General features: G+C 59.0%; 1 protein-coding gene across 4 annotated transcripts in view; it reads right to left on the minus strand.

The window, feature by feature from the left end:
* Positions 1-965: 965 nt before the first annotated feature.
* Positions 966-19,215, minus strand: part of SEMA7A (semaphorin 7A (JohnMiltonHagen blood group)) — a 32,268-nt gene continuing 14,018 nt past the window's right edge. For 3 of the 4 annotated variants that reach the window (XM_081228544.1, XM_081228545.1, XM_081228546.1), the window contains 13 exons: positions 10,298-10,449; positions 9,738-9,779; positions 9,072-9,164; positions 8,774-8,858; positions 8,513-8,623; positions 7,705-7,844; positions 6,889-7,073; positions 5,880-5,988; positions 5,597-5,795; positions 3,615-3,742; positions 3,251-3,411; positions 2,989-3,050; positions 966-2,671 (listed from right to left, as the gene is read on the minus strand). In XM_081228544.1, coding sequence (XP_081084670.1) covers positions 2,310-2,671; positions 2,989-3,050; positions 3,251-3,411; positions 3,615-3,742; positions 5,597-5,795; positions 5,880-5,988; positions 6,889-7,073; positions 7,705-7,844; positions 8,513-8,623; positions 8,774-8,858; positions 9,072-9,164; positions 9,738-9,779; positions 10,298-10,449 — 1,829 coding nt within the window. In that variant the 3' untranslated portion in view covers positions 966-2,309. The remainder of the gene's footprint in view (positions 2,672-2,988; positions 3,051-3,250; positions 3,412-3,614; positions 3,743-5,596; positions 5,796-5,879; positions 5,989-6,888; positions 7,074-7,704; positions 7,845-8,512; positions 8,624-8,773; positions 8,859-9,071; positions 9,165-9,737; positions 9,780-10,297; positions 10,450-19,215) is intronic. The other variant, XM_081228547.1, reaches the window with a different exon arrangement.

A 19,215-nucleotide genomic window follows, 5' to 3' on the forward strand; every position in this document is an offset into this window, starting at 1 on the left:
CCCGGTAGTTACTGCTCGGGAAAATCTCCCAGCAAATCTCAAAAGGCCTGGATCCCTGCACAAGGGGCAGGAGAGAGGGGAACAAAGGGGAGGGGAGGGGAGAGAAGAAAGTCTGGGTTTCCCTCTGCATCTCCCCTCAGGATGCCCCACCCTCCATCCCTGGTCCTGTCCTAGTTCTGTCCACTATCCCCCTGAAGAGCCTCAAGCTCCCCTCCCCACCTCCCACACCTACGTCAGGGCTCCTTTTCACACAACTTTTGGGATTCTAAATCTATTTGATTTGCTTTATCTTGGAGGGAGCTCAAGAGTTTCTAAGGCACAAATCCCACCTCAGCCCTGTCACTGCCCTGCGGGTTGAAAAGCCAAGCTCTGGGACTAGCACACAAAGCCTGCCCACTGGTCCCTCCTTGCTCTCCAGCTGTCCCCTCTGCACACACACTGACCCCTGCCCTTCCTGCTGGCCCTACCTGGAATAAGGACCTCATCTCCACTCAGGCACCACCACCTCCCCTGCCCTCTAGCCTCCTGCCCACACACTTCCATCGCCACAGGTTTACCCCACAGGGTCTTATTTGATCAGCTTTCCCTCCCAGAATGGACCCCTTGAAGGCAGGGAGGCCCAAGGCTGTTTCTAGCATGGCCAGGTCTAGCAGGGGAAATGGTCAGGGGGTGGAGGCTGGGAAGGGGGAAAGGCCCGCTCCTGAGGTGCGAGGAAAGGTGGGGTGCAGGAGCTGTCTGGGCTCCAGGGTCATTGCTTGGCAGGCAGAGCCCTGCTCAGGAGCTGTGGGTTTAGATCCCACTCCTGCCTCTCACTAACTGGGAGCCCTGCTGTGTGTTTCCTTAGCTCTAAGGCTCTAAGCAGAGGGCCAGTGAGAGTGTGTGATGCTCACAGGGGCAGCAGGTGCCCTCAACCTCACCCTCACCCCCTGACCAGAATGGCTTTAAAGGCAAGAAGCAGGCACAGGTAAATAAATAGCTTGTTTATTAGTAATATGTTACATTATTAAAGTGCATTGAGAAGAGATGCAGGGGCCGAAGCTGGAAGGCCACTAGCCCCAGGCCCTGCCCCGGGCTGGCCAGACACAGCCAGAGAAGGGTCCAGCTCTCTGCTGAAATCCATGGACAGGACTGGGGGCAGAGCCACCCACCTGGAGAGCTTGGCCCAGGCCGTCCCTACAGGAATTCACAGTTTAGCCTAAGTTATAACATGTCCTGAGCTGAAGGTGGGAGGCTAGGAGCATGGAAGCACAGCCCCTGGAGAAGGGGGCTGAGGGGAGGGGAGGGGAGGGGGGACCCCACCCCCCCGCCCCCCAACCCCCAATGCCAAAAGGGCAGAGTCCCGGAACCTCCCCCTGAGGACCTGGCTCCTCCTTCAAAATGAACACGGTGAAGCTAGCACTCAGTTTTCTCCTTCATTCTCCCCTGTCTCCCTCATCCCACCCCCTCCCATAACCACCCCACATCAGGGGCTTGGACGACGTCCCCTTCAGACTGGGCTCCCAGGGCAGAGCCAGCTCATGCCACTCTCGCCAAACCCACGCCCATCCCTGGACTCTTATCCCATTCCCGGGAGCCGCAGACTGGGAGCCCCCCGCCCGTGACCCATCCCTTCCCCAGCCCCTCCCTCCCCACCCCAACCCAGCACGCAGTTTTGGTATTTCATACAGATGCAGTCAGAAGTAGCTATACATGAAATAAGCCTAACATAAAAATAGAGCTTCTTCCGTCCTCCCGTCCGGAAAGCAAACATCCTTCAATAAACATGCAAGGCAGCTGCCTAGTGAGACCCAGGGCTGGTGAGGGGGCCACAGAGGGCAGCCCTGGGCCTGCGGGAACACTAGCCACCCCCAGCCATGGCAGGAGGGAGGATGAGGGGGCAATTTGGGTATAGAGAGTCCAGAAGGACTCAGGCCTCAGCCCAAAGGTCCAGAGATGGGGTCCCAACTCCCCTTTTTAAACCCCACTCTCTGGGCCACAGGTTCCTAGGCCAAGAGCATCATTGCATTTAGTCAGTTTGAGGAGCAGTTTTTGAAAAATAGTCTCCAAAAGATAAAGTCTCGGGTCCGCAAGGCCCCAGCTTCATAGTCGGAGCCTTCGTTCTCTGGCCCACACCCCTCCCCTGCCCCACCGGGGCCCAGCAGCCGCCTGCGGCTGGCCATCTCCAGGCCTGGCGTCCCCCGTCGGGTTATGCAGTCCCCCTGGAAGAAGTGGTGGGCAAGGAGCTCCCGGGCCCAGCCGGCTCTGGGTGTGAGACTTTTCTAGTGCCTTGGGGCTGCAGAAGCCCGCAGCATGCCCAGCCCCAGGAGGCCCTAGTGGACCAGCAGGCCAAGAGTAAGCGTGGGCAGGACACCCAGCCAGAGGGAGGCAGCCAGGGAGCGGGCGCGGCCCAGCAGGTGCGAGGTCACGGCGCCATCCTCGCGCAGTAGCTCCCAGTGCTGAGCCTCATGGAGGTAGGAGCCCTCCTGGGCCTCGCAGTAGTAGTGGCCGTACTGGAGGTCCGTGAGGTTCTCGATGAACAGGACGCAGCTGGGGCTCTGGTGGCCGGGCTCACAGCTCTGTTCCACACTGTTCTCGTGGCGCCACGAGTAGGTGGCGTGGCGGGACTCCATGGGGCAGCTCAGGTAGTAGCGAGAGTTCTGGGCCAGGGAAACCTTCTGCAGTGGGGCTTGCTCTGGGGAGGGATGGGGAGATAGCCATGAGGAGGGGCTGAGGGCTCCCAGGGCAGGCTGTGTCCTCCCCCACTGATAGGCCTCCAAGGCCAAGGCTTCTAAATGAACGCGGGGAAACCAGCGCCCAGTCTCAACTCTCCCCTGCTGCCCTCACCCCACTCCTCTCACAACCACCCCACACCGAGGGGGCTCCCTCCACAGGACTGTCCTGCCCCATCTGTCTGGAGCCCCCAGGACCAGACCAGGCCTCCCTCAGACAGGGCAATCGGGGCACGGTGGTACCACCCTAATGAGACGGGGGCAGGGCCAGGTCAGGTACCTGGCTTTGGGTTGGGGCACCCCTTGTGTGGCTCGGCTGGATTGATGGACTGCAACACTGGCCTGGAGTCGGAAGGAAGAGAGAAGCTAAGCAGACAGGAGGCCACAGGCCCGGCCCCTTCCCTGTCCTCCTCCCCACCCAGCATCAGCAGTGGTGCCCACCCAGAGGAGGGTCTGGCCAGAAGGGCTGCCTCCTGTAGCCCATCAACCCCCCACTGCTGTGTTCGCTGTCTCCTAGCGACAAGGGATCCCGGCCAACATACTCTGACTCTGGGGAGCTGTAGATGGAGACGCAGCGGTCCTGGTTCCAGCCGCAGTAGGGGTCTCGGGCCATGAGGCAGCCATGGCAGCCCCCACTGTAGACCTCACACAGGTCCAGGGGCACCTGGCTCACCTCCCACTGGGAGTTCACATATAGTTTCCGCTGGAAAGAGAAAAGGACTGAGTCAGGTCAGGGCCCCCATCCCAACTGAGTTCTAAGCCCCTAAGCTATGGTCCAGCGGCCTGGCAGACCCTGGGGCCCAGAGACCCAGCAAAGGACATGCAAATCACCCGCAGAGGAGTTCTGTCCTCACCTGGCCATCCCTGGGCAGCCCCATAGGGCAGGGGTTGGTGGGGGAGGCTCACCCGGTCAGCGTCCAGTGACATGGCCTGGATAGTGGCCGGACGGCGAAAGGGCTGGAGCTCCAAGATGCTGAAGACAAGGTTGTGTTCCCGTTCCCCCGACTCCACCACCTTGTGGATGGTGCCCTTGTCTGTAGGTGAAAGGCAGAGGGTCAGCAGGCGGGAGTCCCACCAGAGCCAGGCAGTCTCCCTCTGGGCTGAGCTGACCAGGAAAGATGCCAGTGGGGAGGGCTGGGAAGTCATGGCTCAGGCAAGGGTCATAGGACTGGGGTGGGATGGGGAGAGGACAGCATGACTGGGGAGGGTCTTAAGAGCCCAAAGGCATCACAGGAAGTTTCCAAGGCTGGGCCAGGGAGGCTATCGCAGGAGGCCCTGGGCTCCCCAAGGCCGCAGGGGAAGCTGGAGCATGAAGAACAGAACCAGCAGTCTCACATGCCCAAGCACTGCTAAGCCTCCAGCTACTTGCATTAGCATTACTTCGTTTAATCCTCCACACCCCTGGGAGGTGGGTATTATCATCCCCACTTCAAAGATAAGGAAATGAGGCTCAGAAAGGCTAAGCGACTTGCTCAAGGTCACACAGCTGGTGACGGGAACCCAGAGGGGTCAGAACTCTACCCCTCAACTTCTATAAACCCCTCTGCTTCCTGGACTCTTTGGGATTTGTTGTCTTTAAAATAAACTTTTTATTCTGAAATAATTTCAGATTTACAGAAAAGTTACAAAGATAGTACAAAGAGTTCCCGTATAGCCTTTGCCCAGTTTCCCCTAATGTTTCCTCTTAGATAACTGTGATCTTTGTCACAGCTGAGCAGTTGTCACTGGTACATAATATTAACTCAACTACAGACTTTACTGGGATTTCACGGGTTTTTCCACTAATGTCCTTCATCTGTTCCAGGATCCAATACAGGATTCCACATTGCATGTAGTCTTAGGGGATTTTTAAATTTTTATAAAATCTTAGATCTGGTAAGGACCTTAGGTTCAGCATAGGGGAACCTAAGGTCACACACTAGGCTGCCTGCCTCAGAGGCCAGTGCTCTCTCCATTCACACTTGTCGGGGACTAATGGGCATCCTGACCCCTGGGTCCTCCCAATCCCACCTCACGGGCTGTCCCAGTTTCTAGAATAGCCTACCTCCCTTTTGCTCCCTCCCAATTTCCCAGGGTATCACTTGCCCCAAAAAAGCAGTCAGATGACCAGATGATTGCCTGCCTAGGACCTTTCCTCTATGTGTCTGTGACCCCCTCTGCAGGCTCTGGGATGTGGCCCCTTGCTCCTCTGGTCCGACAAGCTCCCAGTCCAGTCACTACCTTCATACACACAGTGCCCTTCACCTCTGCCACACAGCGTGGTGACAGCCTCCCATCGCTTCTCCCAGCCGTGAGAGCCTCCCATTCTCTGCAGAGGGCTCAGAAAGTTCTATTGCATATCTAGCCCCAATCCTTCCTGCTGAAGACTCCAGAATAGTATCTCTCTGCAAAGGCCCTGCCATCTGGAAGTCCCTCCTCACATCTCACTAAATTCTTTGCACCCCACATCAAAAGTTTCCTCTCATCTGCATAATCCCAAAGACAGGGAGAGGGTCCAGTTTCTTCGCTCTGCCTGGCAGAGGCCCACAGGACACCCTGGACCAGGTCCTTCCTCCTGATTTCCACATCTTTTCCTACCATCTTCAGGAGTCAGACAGCTGGACCAAAGCTGTACCCAGCTTTGCTCAGACTTACAACATTTCTGCCTCTGAAGCCTGGCACCTTCTAGCCTACGATGCCTTTCCCTCTCCCTTCTGCCCCACCTCCTCCGGGAAGCTCTCACTGCCTGACTCTTCCACAGCCACACATATTAACTCCTGACAGCTCTTAGTCACTCAGTTCTCCCAACCAGATGTTAACTACATTATTCTTTATACCCATTTTTACAAAGCAGACCAGGGGCGAGGCGGGGGGTGGGCAGGAGGGGCTGGTCCCGGGTAGCCCCTCACCTGTGGTTAGGTAAAGCACATGGAAGGTCTTCCCGTTGCTGGCGTGCATGCGGTGGACAACCACTTTCTGGTAGTGGTACTTAGAGTGGAACAGTGGCGTCTTCAGAGGCCCCACAGGCTCCACCCTCTGCACCACCTCAGGGTGACTGTCGGCCACCTGGAAGGTCTCTGTGGGTATCGGCTGCCGGTCTGGGAGGCACTGGGCAAGGAGAACAGGTCTAGATCAATGGGGTGGCTGGGCGATGGGGTTGGGGCCTGGGCCATGGTGGGTGTCACCGCTCACCTTGCCAGGCCGTGGGTTGGGAAGGTCTGAGTGGTAGCCCTTGAGCGAGGAAGTGCGGAAGACCTTGTCAATGTCACCGAGGGAGTACACGCAGACGGCAGAGTAGTTCCTGGGGGACACACAGGCCACCTCAGTGGGAGGCCCAGGACCCACCCACCTCCACTCACCCAGGCAAGCCCAGCACCAGATGGGGTACAACTGCAGCCTTCCGACCAAGCTCCCTGGCCTTTGAGCTCCATGAGGGCAGGGACTATCCTGGGGGCCAAGGCCAGTGCCTGAGCATTACCAAATACCATTGAAGGAAGGAGGGAGGGAGGACGGGAAGAGGGAGGGAGGGACGTTCAACCTAATTTCTTTCTGTTGCAATGTAAAACCACAACTTGTATTCTGTCACAGAATCACTGAGTTCAGAGGCCAACCCCAGGGCAGGAGAAATCCCAACACATGCATCCTTGAAATGCTGATGCCCAAGGAGGCCAGACCTCCATCCCCTTCCCAGACTGTCCATGCACACAGGAGCCCCAGAGCAGGGTCTTGGCTTCCCTACCCTGCCGCCCACCTCTCCCCACACACACCTGACACTTTTGCCTGCCTTGTTTTCAATCAATGAGAGTGATTAAGAGGCGTGAAGTATCAGGCGCAGGCAGTGCCTGAGCGGGTGTGATAGCACCCGGCACCCAGCACCCCAGAGGCCGCAGCAGCCTTTTCCCGGGGCCCAGCACCCGCTCTGAGTACACAGCTGGAGGGCACACAGGCACAGGTGCAGCCATGAGCATGCATACGGCGCATGCGCACACACCCATGTGTACAGACTCACAAACACACCAGCACACACACCTCCCTGAGCACTGTGTGTCCGCCCACCCCAGGCCCAGCAACAGCCTTGCCCCTTGAGCTGGGGTCCCTGCTCTTGCCACACCAGCCCTCCCTTGGGCAGGGCCCAAGCCCTCTGATCCCCACTGGACACTTAACTAATGCCAGCCCCAGCACCAGGACAAGGGCCACTCACCAGGGGTTGGAGAAAACGCCATAGACCCTAGTGTCCCACCACTGGCCATTAGGGTCGGGGAGCAGGAAGACATCCTGCAGCCTGTTGAAGTTCTTGTTGCTGCTGGCGTCACTGCACACCAGCATGGCTTTCAGGAAGGTGTTCCACTTGGAGACCGACAGTGAACTCTCGCCACCCTGGTCCCCCTGGAAGGGTGGAGGGGAGAGGAGGCCCCTCAGCACCTGCCTGGGCTGCCCCACACACCCGGGGTACCTGCTGCCGGGAATGCCAGCACCCAGGCTTCTGAGGAGGAAGGGAGGCCCTGAAAGGGGTCGGGACCTGTGAGGGGACAAGGCTGAGGTACCCCACCACTCAGGCCAGGTTCTTGGGCCAGGCTCCAGGAGGCTGGCCTGGCTGACCCAGGGCACAGGGCTCACAGTGGGGACCTGCAGGGTGCGGGTACCAGGTCCCCACAGAGCACACCGGCTCAGACACACGTCTGCCCACTCTCACACGTTCACGCTGACACACACGACACAGACCTGCACAACCCAGCACCTCCACACAGGGGAAACACACACACATCAATGCACTCTCATTCTCACGCACACGCTCATGCACACTCTCCATGAATACACACATTTGCACACTATCACATGTGGATGTGAGCCCAGCCATCTTTACCCACTCACGGTTGCAGGGATCCTCCTGTGCACGCATACTTCCTCCCACAGTCCCATACAGACTCGCTTGCACATTTGCACACAGGCAGTCACACACTCACTCGCTCCTGTTTAGACACAGACACACACTCTTGCCCACTCAGCACTTGCTTACCCTGCACAGCTGGGCCACTCGGGACACGTTGAGAGGGGCCTCGGGATTCTTGTCAGGGTTGTCCTCTCGGAAGAAGTAGTAGATCTTGTCATCGTAGGCCCGGTCTTGGTGCACAATGGTGGCCTTGATGAACTGCGGGTCTACCGGGGACAGGAGTGAAAGGGTGTGAGGCGGGGAGCCTCTCAGAGGACCCACCCACACCCTGCCCACCCCCTGAGTCTGCACAAACAAACCTGGGTCAAATCACACCTGGAATAAACTTCAGAAGAACAGGTCTAACACCCCGAGGGGCCTGAGACTCTACACTCCCACCCCACACCTGTCTTGCCCTCTCTTACAAAGATGTCATTGGCCCGGGAGCAATGACTTCAGGCCTAGGGACTGGGGGGAGAGCCCTAGGGGCCCCTATGTCACTTCTGCCTAATTGGCAGAGCCCTAAAGAGGAGGGAGTGGGTGTTGCCCTCACGTGAGCTCAGCAGAGGGATACGCTATGGCACCCGGGGACCCCACACTGGGTCTGGGCTTTCCTCTGATTTGTTCCCAGAGGGTGTTGGGCCCATCCTGCCTCCACATCTTTCTCTCTGCTGTTCCCCAGCTCCCTGCCAGGCCAACCTCCTCAGCTCTATCTTCGCAGGGCTGTACCAAGCTCCCGCTTTCCCGACTGGCCTGTGGCCCTAGCGGCCCTAGGGGAGCCTCCCCATAAACATGAGGATCCCATCTGCCGCCCTGAGCATTCACACCGCCTCGTTCAGCCCAGCCCAGCCCAGCCCAGCTCAGCCCAGCCCAGTCCACCTGGAGCCTGACTCACTTTGCATGACGGTATCACTGGTGTACAGCTCAATCTCACCCTTGATACGGCGGAACCGAGGGATCTTCCCATTGTATTCCTGCTTCCGGATAGTGGAGTACACCTCAGAGCCTGAGCACAGTGGGAGGGGCACGGGTAAGGGCACACAGGCCCTGGAAGTCCCTCCCCTGGGCCTGGGTCACCAGGCACAGAGCTGACCACCCTCCCCCTGCCCAGGGCAGCAGCCCTCTGGGAACCTTCCTGCGCCAGCCACGGCCCTACCGTCAAACAGAACCAGGGAGTTCTCATCCGGGCTGAAGGGGGCATAGCCTCTCCTCTCACCAAGCAACTCTGCAGTGTCATTCACCTGGGGGAGACCAAGGGTGTCAGACTGCCATGTGATCCCACGGTCACTGTCTCCCATGGGTGCCAGCTGCCCAGCTAGGGTCCCCATCCTCCCAGGAACTCTGTACAAGGTGAGGCCAGCCTCAGAGTCCCCCCACCTCCTTCCCACCATGGGGAGCAGAAGCCCATCAGACACGGGTGAGCTGACCAGGCACATGGGGAGGGGCCTTCTCACCAGGGTCCAGCAGCTGGGGCGCCGGGCATTGGTGCCGCAGACCAGCAGCCCCTCACCCTGCTTCTCCAGGAGCGTGATGTAGTTCTCGCAGTCCTGCTCGGGAGAAGGGGAGGGAGAGAGGTTGGTTGGTGGGAGGCCCTGGCAGGCCTAGCACTGGGACCCTCGGTCTTGGGGAAGAAGGCATCAGAAGTCTGAGCACAGAAGGCAGCCTCTAAGGAGGGCCCAGGGCTTCCCTGGTGGCGCAGTGGTTGAGAGTCCGCCTGCCGATGCAGGGGACACGGGTTCGTGCCCTGGTCCGGGAAGATCCCACATGCCGCGGAGCGGCTGGGCCCGTGAGCCATGGCCGCTGAGCCTGCGCGTCCGGAGCCTGTGCTCCGCAGCGGGAGAGGCCACAACAGTGAGAGGCCCGCGTACCGCAAAAAAAAAAAAAAAAGAAAAGTCTAAGGAGGGCCCAGAGCGGGTGCAGCTGACTCCAACCCCTCCAACAACAGAGGAAGGGCCTCAGGGAAGGAGTGTCTCCCCCTCAGACTGGGAACCCTGGGGCAGGGCTACTTCTCTCCTCCCGGACTGGGGCTCCCAAGACGGGGCCAGGCTTCCTTCCTCAGACTCTCAGGAACCTTTCCAAGGGGCCCAGCCTCCCCTCTGCACTCCCTCTCCCCCACTCACCTGCTTGTCCCGGCAGGACCCCTTCGTGGAGCCAATGTTCACCTGGGGGGAACAGGGGGAGCGTCAGTCCACTCTGCCAGGGGCAAGATGCCCCCGTAAGTGCTTTCCATGCATCCTCAGGATAGGCTCATTTGACAGATGAGCAACTAGGGCTCTGAGAGGAGGAGTGATTTACCCAACATCACACAGGCTGCTCAGCCTGATACCCGGAGCCAAAGCCCAGAGCTCATGAGCCAGCCCAGAGATCTCAGAAGACAGGGGCCATGGGGTTTTGGAGCCCAGCTTCCTGCTAGGCCTCCGCAGTCAGCACTACCCGCCCAGCCAGGCGTGTTAGCTCCGCACTTCTCTCCACACTGCTCCAACACCCACGCCAGTTGGGACCACCCTCAGGGAGCCTCCCCCAGGGACCATTTATGGGATATAATAGGGGGTTGACCAGTTCTGGAAGAAATGCCAGTTCCCCCGGATTCCCTGAGGCTCCTCTCCAAGGCCAGGGGGGAGATAAGAAGACGGGGAAGGGGGAAGAGAAAAAGGGGGCCGGGAGAGGGGTCCAGGCTCACTGTGCGCATGGAGGCGTTCCTGCCCTTGGAGAAGTCGAAGACATAGACCTTGCTGCGTCCACCCACCCACACGGAGGAGCTGCCCGGCTCGTGGAAAAGCACCGTGTGCGGCTCGGCCAGGCCAAAGTCCACATGGTCCTGCCCTGCATGGCCTAAGGAAGAAACAATTGGCAGAAACGTTGAGGCTGGACCCTGGGCTGGAAGATCCTGACCCGCCCCCCATGCATACCAGCATCCCCCGAGCAACTAGTGCTTGGATCTGGCTAGGGCGGCGCCTGAACTCAAGAGCCGTGAGCGGGAGAAGACAGGGGTCCTCTGGCGGGGTCCAGCAACCAGATGTCCTCACCCCAAAGCCATGACCTCTTACCCTACAATATGTGTGACCTCAGAGTGGGGACAGAATTTAGGGACCCCTGGGGAGAACAGACCACCCCCCCCACACACACACACACACACTCTGCTGTTCCTAAGGGGCTGGGCTTGGGCAGGAGGGACCAGGGCTCCCAACTCTGCTCTGAGGCTCTCTGCTATCTAGGACAGAGCAAGCAGCCACTTCCACCCCCTGCGGGTAGCGAGGCCTCTAAGAACCCCACGTACAGTTCAGGTTCCCAGGAATCACTTTGCTCAGAACCCTATCCCCTCCTTCAGGAAGCCCTCTCTGACCCTTCCCAGCCCACTCTATCCCCTTAGTGAGCAGGTCAGTATAGATCAGAGCTGGCAAGGAATCTTAATGTCCACTCTCTCCCATTTTACAGATGGAAAAACAAAGGTCCAGAGAGGGGCACCCCAAGCTCACATGGTCAGTAGCAGGCCAGGAGTCAGAGCTCCTGCCCCCAAGCTGGACTCTGCACCCTGGCCTGCCCTGGCCTGGTTTCACAGAGATCCCAGCTCACCCCAGGGGGAAAGATCAGCCCTCCCTCCCCAGCAACTCTGGGACAGGGGGCCCTTCATAGAGCACAGCCTGGGCCTTTAAGTAGAAGGGCTGACCGGGACAATTTTGCCCAAAAAAGAAACTGTCTGTAGCCACTGTCTCCGGGGAGAAGATGTCTCATCTCCGGTGACATTGCTGAGGTTGTCCTGGTTGCAGGGCTAAATTACAGGAATGCGATAGCCTGTGGCTGTGCCCCCAGCAATCAGCCATCTTCCCACCTCGGACCAGCCTGGGTCCTCAGCCTGACCACTGTTTACTCAGCTGCAGCAAACTCAGGGGCAGCCAACTTAGCAGTGACATCCCAGCAGGACACCCTCCAAGCCCAGAGAGAACAGAACTGCCATGTCCTTGAGTTTGCCCCCAATTCCCCTTGGTGCCACTTGAGCCATTCCTACTGATGCTGCATTCAGCAGGGACGAAGAGCACTACCTACCATGCGACCCCCACCTTCATTCCCTTTCCTTCAGATACATCCCCGCATGGCCAAGTCATCCCTGGAAGTGGGCTATTCTTACTCTCCACCTCAGCTGTGGCCCAGCTCACTGTACAGAGGCAGAAACTGAGGGCCTTCAGGGATACTCTAGCCCAAGGTCACACTAGGAGGCAGGAGAGATTGGCTCACCAGACTGAGGGATGGTTCTCAGGTGTGTTCAGGGAGATACCAGCACCACAGGCCACAGAGCATTGCTGAGCTCACTGCCCTCGGGTTCACCTGGGTCTCCTCCGGTGCTCCGCAAATAGCCCGACAGCTTAGGATGTCAGGCCTCCCAGGACCCCAAGGCTGCACGAGGTGGGAGCTGAGAGCCCGCTTCCTGCTGGGTGGTAGGGGTGTGGTGCTGGCCAAGGCTCGGGCAGGGCTGACAGGTCTCAGGCCCCAGGTTTCCCCTCCCCACCAGCTGGGATAAAATTAGAGTGCTGGGGACAGACACAGGGCCTTCCTGACTCAGCTCCATGGCTCCAGCTCCCCTTTCACCTGCAGCCTGAGCAGCGGCCACTGTCCCCACAGCCTAGCCCGGAATCTAGACAGTCTGTAGCCCCAGCTCCCCACCTACTCTCCCAGACAGCCAGGCGGCTGGGAAAAGATATATGTCTGTGTCTGAAGATGTTGGGCTGGGGCCTGAGATCTGAAGCCCTCCAGAGGCCACAGGGGAGGAGCCCCACGGCCCAGGTCATGCTGGCCACCTCCAAACAGTCACCTCGGCTCACATCAAGGCCACACCCTAGGCCTCAGAAGAGGGGCCTGCACAGCCAATGCACAGCTCTAGTGGTGGAGAAAGGGGTACGTGAAGGGGCCCTGAGGGAGCCCTTGTCTGGGGTCACAGGGCCGTCAAAGTGAGGAGGAGATGCAGTCCTGCCCTGGGAATTCTAGTCTGATGGGAGAGACTCAGCCTGGCCCCGGAGAGCAAGGCCTGAGGGGGAGGCCCGGCCCTATCCTGGAATCCAGTTGGAGGGGTGAAACAGCCATACCAAAGCAAGCCTCCATAGCACTCAAGCAAAACTGTTGGTACAGACCCCAGAGCTGCTCACAAAGTATTGCTGAGGACACAAAGGGAGGGTGAGGGCTGCCTGCTGCTGGGTGCAGCATGGGGGGCTGCCCAGCCAGGACAGTCCTGCACAGATCTGCAAGTTTGAGCCCTGTTCCCCTCAAATCCTGGCTGTGGCTGCCAGGGTCAGGATTTGGAAAGAGGAAGGGACTGCTCACCTCATTTTGCAGAAGAACAAACAGGAGCCCAGGAGCACTGCCTCCCTCAACTCCGAAGAACCCGCCCCTCCCGGCTCTGTGCCTGCTGATGTGCATGGGGGAGATGGCACCAGCTCGGCCCCAGGACGAGGCCTTGGCCCGTTCTCTACCCCAGCCCCAGCCCGGCTCCCGTACTGCCCGAGGCCCTCAAAGGGCCTGATTGTGCCGGGGAAGTGTCTGAGCGGCAGCAGCTCAATGAATACATGAAAGGAAGCTTTGTTCAGGTCACAGGAGCCGGGGGCTGGGGGCTCAGGGGCAGGAGGGCTGCCTGGAAGTGAAGGCAGAACCAAGCCTCCACAGCCAGGATCTGTGGCCCCTTGGCACCAAGAGGGGAGGTGGTGGCATTCAAGGCTCCACCCACGCAGAGGCTGAGCAAGGCTGGGGGCTGCTCCTAAAGAGGCCCAGCCAAGGGAGCAAGTGCCGCATCCCTAAATGCGTCTTTTTGCTTCCTTAGGAATCCAAAAGGATGGGGAAGGCGGATCAAAGCTAGATGGGTCAGAAACAGGCAGGAAGAGAATTCCGGGCAGTGGAAACAGCCTGAGCAACGGTGGGGAAGCTGGGGAAGCTGACGGGGTACGGTGGGTACAGAGACCTAATGAGAGAAGAATCAGGAAGGCGGGCTGAAGCCCCGAGTGTGATGGGGGAAGGGAGCAGCAGCGGCCCAAGGATACACCAACCCACTGCCTGTCAGTCTGCGGAGCTGCCCTCTCCTATCTATGAGCAGGGCCAGGATCCAGAAAGCCTCCTCTCCTCCAGCATCACCCCCCAGGTCCCCCTGCCTGACCAGCCCCTCTGCTTCCCATCCTCCATGTCTAAAAGGAGCACCGTCTGGCACCGTGTCTCCCCGCTCACTCCCCGGCCCGACGCATTAGTGGCTGACTAAGTGGGAGCTAAAAGCTCCCAGGATAACCAGGGGTTCAGGCAGGGGAGGGGGCTAGGGACACATGGGGTGGGCATGGCCCCAGGGGCAGGCCAGGCACAAGCCTCCACCCCACCCCCGTGTGATTCTGAGCCAATCCTGGCTCCTTCTGGACCAAGAAAGGGCACAATCAGGCTGCCACGTACCCAGCTAGAGTCCATGGCCCCCGAAGCCCCCACCTTCCTCACAGTGGCAGGACCAACAAGGCCCAGCCCCAGCCCCGCCAGAAATGAGGGTCAAGAAGATGGCTGGGTGTGAGGGGCTGTCCTCCCCTATCACAGGCCCCCAGCCAGGCCATCCATGGGGCTCTGATCATGTTGGAACGAATCAGACCTTCCTCTCGTGCCCCCCACCCTCCCAGCACAATCCCAGCAACCGACTGGCTGGGACAAGTGTGAACTTCTGTGGAGTGGGTTTCCTAAAGCAGGCCTGCCTGGTGGAGCATCATTCCTCCTCATTCACTCTGGGTGCTGTCCCCATCTGGTCCCCGCCAACCCCATATCCTCATTACTTGTGAAAGAGGGCTGCTCAGGGGGAGGGTGGAGTGGTGCCTAGGATGGGGAGCAGTGTCGTTATCTGTGAAGGGACGGGGCCCACAGTCTGATCTGGGCCGGGACAGCCTTCCAAGCTGACCCAGTGACCTGACGGGCCTTGAATCCTAACCTCAAGGAACCCTTTGAGAGCAGGCAGTGAGGCGGGCCCTGAGAAGGGCAGGAATGCCGTGCCCAGCAGGGAGTGCCTGAGTCAGGCAGCCAGGGAGGCCCGGGCGTGGGGCAGGAGCCAGGCCAGCCTCGGACAGGAGGCCCAACCACGTCAGGCAGGCGTCTCCTCCCACAGTCGTGCCCCACCTGAATCACCAGTCCCCCCTCACACCCTCGCCGGAGGAAGAAGAGGGAGGGCCCGTGCGGGGCCCCAGGAACTAGCCTGCAGCCTCGCCACCCTCTGGAACCCCACAGGTCAAGGTGGAAGGGAAGGGAATAGTCACTAAGTTGAGGGAGGCACGGAGGCCAGAGAGACCGTGCCACTGGCCCAAGGCACAGAACAAGGGAGACGGGAGTTCCCTGGTAGCCTGGTGGTTAGGATTCCAGGCTCTCACTGCCGTGGCCTGGGTTCAGTCCCTGGTCGGGGAACTGAGATCCTGCAAGCCACACGGTGCAGCCAAAAAAAAAAAGAACAAGGGAGACAGAAGCAGAGCAAGGCAGCAGCTCAGGGTTTCTGGTGCCCATCACCAGGCTCCAGACCAGGACCACAGCCGGGACTTCCTTGAGAGCCTCTTGATCTTCAAAAAGCTGTACATCACCTTCTCTCTACTTCCCTGTGTCATCTCCTGCTCTCCACCCTACTCTCTCTTGCAGGTCAGGGGATAAGTCACTGACCTGATAACTGAAGGGAATCAACCACCCACCAATCTTCCAGGTAGGACTCTGATCTCCGGGGGCCTTTAGCAATCAAAGCCTTAAACTCAAAGGAATGAGTAACTGTGGAACTCTGCGTGTGTCAGATCGGTGGACGGAAACCTTTCACTGGAGGGGGAGGGGGGGCAAAGGAACAAATGTTTCATCGATGTTGCCTCTCGCAGTATGGCCAGGCATGAGGGCACGAGCAGCCGCTCCTCATATCCAGAAGCCCAGTTTCCGGAGCGGCACGGGCCCGTGCTAAGGAAAGGCTGTGCTTGCTGTTGGGGTGCTGGCGACACTCAGCAGGGCAAGGCTCCAGACACAGCTGCCTGACGGGCAGAGCCGGTGTGCTGGGGCAGGTGGTGGGTCCTTGAGGCGGTACTTAGCTCATGGGGGTGTGGGAGGTGTGTCTCTCTTTATCAGCCATGGGAACAGTGAGCTGTGTGCTGGGCTGAGGGGGAGCGTCTTCCCGTCCACCAAGGTCAGCCGTGGGTGGGAGAGAAGCGTATCTCAGGTGTGGGCTCAGCCCTGGTTCTAAAAAGCTTTGTGCTCCCTCTCTCAGCCAAGTGGCTGGTTGGCTGTGACTGTGACCAAGAGCTGGGCCTTCCTGAGTTTAGCTTCCTCCTCCTCTGTGGACAGGAGGGGCTAAGGTCTAGGTTTTATGACCCACCATGACTCTTGGAACAAAACAATCAGGGTTAGGTTCGGGGGTGTTTGGGGAAAGCATGGGGTTGTGAGTACTGGATAAGTCAGAGGTGGCTTCCTAGAGATGGAGGCAGCAGAATAAACCATATCCTCATCTGCTTCCACCAACTAGCTCACCAAATCCCCCAACCACCCTGTAAAGAAGGCGGGACAGCATCTGCATGCCCATTTTATAGACAGGAAAACTAAGGGCCTTCCACGCCAGCAAGGGCTGTGTGCTCTCTGCACTGTGCCACTGTACTCAAAAGACCAGAAAGCTTGGCTGGTGGGGAGACCAGCTGGGGCAAAGGCTTGTGGGTAAGAAGCAGTGTGGAGAGAAAGCTGAGTGTGTCCTGGGGGCAGGGCCGAGCCGAAACAGATTCTGGGGGCTCAGGGAGGGAAGGCTGGCACAGAGGCCCAGCCAGAGCGGGGAGGAGGCTCCAAGCCCAGGGAAGGCAGGAAGCCACGTCCAGATTCTGCCCATTCTTCAGCTCAGCAGGTTCCGAAAGCCCTAGAGTGAGGCTGAAGTCACCTGGTGGATCCTTCAAAGGAAAGGATGGGCAGAGGTGCAGGGCCTGCCTGCCCTTGGGCCCAGAGCCAGGGCAGGGGTCAGGGAGAGGGCAGAGGAGGGCTAAACCACCCCAAGTAGAAGGACGCAGGCAGGACAGGAAGACTGCTGAGAAACAGAAGGTTCCTTAGCTCAGCCTTAGCCTGGGCCAGTGGGGAAGGAGGGAGGGGTCAGAGAGCAAGGGCAGTCAGCCAACATAGGCAGTTAGGGAGAGCTAGCAGGGGCCGGGCTGCCAGGGCTGCATTTCATCAGAAATCAGAGATGCCAAAGGAGGAGGATGATACTGACAACGATGATATCCCTACCTCCACCCCGACCTAACCGTTCCATAGCATTTACTATGTGCCGGGCACTTCTCTGAGTGTCAGGTGTATCAACTCATTCAATCATCACTGAACTCTTATAAGGTGGCTTCTCTTATTATGCCCATTTTACAGATGAGGGCAGCCAGACACAGAGAAGTTGAGTAACTTGCCCAAGATCACACAGCTAAGTGGTGGTGTGGAGGTTCACACTCAGGCAGACTGACTCTGGAATCTGTGTTTATAACACTGTGTTCCATAGATGAGCCCTTGGAAGCTTCTAGGCCAGCCTCTCCCATACAAATGAGGAGACTGAGGCCCAGAGAGGGTGGAGCCTGGTCAGAGGCTGCTTGGCCAATGAATGCCTGACCTTCATCCACGATGCCCTAAAGACAGTGTGTGTAAGTAAGCGTGCGTGTGCAGGCCTGAGGCGGGGAGGGGACTAGGGATCTGGGGGTGTAGTGCGGCACTGAGTGCTGACCAGCGTACAAGTATCCCATGGTCTCTGCCCAGAATAGAAGTGCTGTGCAGTCTGGGACAGGCTATAGAGAAGGGAGGATGTGCTGAGACCCTTCCTTACTATCTGACCAACCAGTTTCCCACCCAACCCGCACAGGCAAAAAACACTCGCTTCTACCCGCCCTGGCTCCTCAGCTCAAGAACCCACCATGGGGGCTTCCCTGGTGGCGCAGTGGCTGGGAGTCCGCCTGCCAATGCAGGGGACGCAGGTTCGTGCCCCAGTCTGGGAAGATCCCACATGCCACGGAGCGGCTGGGCCCGTGAGCCATGGCCGCCGAGCCTGCGCGTGTCTGGAGCCTGTGCTCCGCAGCGGGAGGGGCCGCGGCAGTGAGAGGCCCGCGTACTGCAAAAAAACGAACAAACAAACAAAAAGAACCCACCATGGGTCCCAATTGCCTGTCCCAGCAGGGCCTGACTCCTCTACCTGGCAGTCAAGGCCCACCCGTCTCTGCTCATCTCTGCCATGGCTGAGTCCCGCTTCTACCCTTTTGCTGGTGCTTTCCCTTCCTCTGACTGCCCTTTCCCCTTCTCTCTAGGCACGTGCTCTTACCTGTCCTTGAAGATCTAGCCTCAATCCCCCTGGCTTCACAAAGTGTTCCAGACTGCTCCAGCCCTCACAGCTCCGTCCTCCCTCTGACCTTGTGCTATACACCATCTGGCACACACTATCTTCTCTCAGATCACACTGTTTGGGTGGAATTTCACCTGGATTGTGGGATCCTGAAGATAAAGGCCTGCCCTCCTCCTACTCCGTGGTCCCTGGGCCAAGCCCCGGCCAGGACTGGGCAAGAGGGGTCAGCTCAGAGCGCAAGGAGAAGCAGGACTGGGGTAGGCCAAACCCCAGTGTCAGACACGGAGACACCTTAGAACAGGTTCCTGGGCCACTGTTAGGGTGCCGGGCTTACCACAGTGACCTTCCTCCCTCACTAGGCTGGCCCAGAGCCCTGGGCCCAGAAGACGAAGAACACGAGCAGCAATCTGTGCCCCGTTCTGCCCCACCTCACGTCCCTGCCTCTCTCTCTGTAGCCTGGCCCTTCCCCCTCCCCAGGAAGTCTTCCCCGTTGGCACCACCCCACACTGACCCTTCATGCTCTCACTTCCTGTCACAGTCCTTGGTTGCGCAAAGTTCCTGACCTCCCCACGTGCCCTCTCTCGTCACAGGCGGCAGGCCCACCTCTCCAGGCACCAGCATGCCCCCCAAGGGCAAACCCGGGGCTTCTCCTCTTCCCTCCCCCAGAGGAGTGGAACACAGACCTAGGCACGGGGCAGGGACTGGCTGCCCTCCATTGTGAGGGCTGCCCCCAGGGGTGTGCTGGCTCAGAGCCCCAGCCCCTGACTGGAAGAAGGGGGTGCAGGAGGCACGACAGCATCAGCCTAATCCCAGGCTGCTGTGACGGTTAAACCCAGATTAGCCCAGGCCATGACACAGATCAACCTGTCCCCGAGACCGGAGGCCCAGCTGCCCTGAGGAAAAGACCAGAAGAGTGCATGGAGCTGGCCCAAATCTAAGGTCCTGAAGGGAGAATGGTCGTGGCTGCTGAGGCTCCCAGGAGCAGACAGCACTGGGGCAGGGAGAGTCTGGGCTCAGCTGAACTGGCTGAGGAGGAAATGGGCTCAGGGAGCCATAAGCCTGGGGACAGAGCATGAAGACAGACAGACAAGTGGAGGGAGGCCAAAAGCTAAGGCCAGGGCAGGCTCAGGCAGAAGACGTAGCCGGGTCCCAGTTCTGCCTGTCTCACTGGGTGATGCTGGGCCAGTCCCTGTCATCTCAGAGCTCAGTTTCCCCATCTGTAGAATGTTGGCCCAGCTGATCTCTGACATTTGTTTTCTGACATCAGGCTGTGTGAGTTAGAGTCA

The sequence above is a fragment of the Mesoplodon bidens genome (assembly GCF_964165515.1).
Source record: "Mesoplodon bidens genome assembly, chromosome: 3".
NCBI classification, from domain to species: Eukaryota; Metazoa; Chordata; class Mammalia; order Artiodactyla; family Ziphiidae; genus Mesoplodon; species Mesoplodon bidens.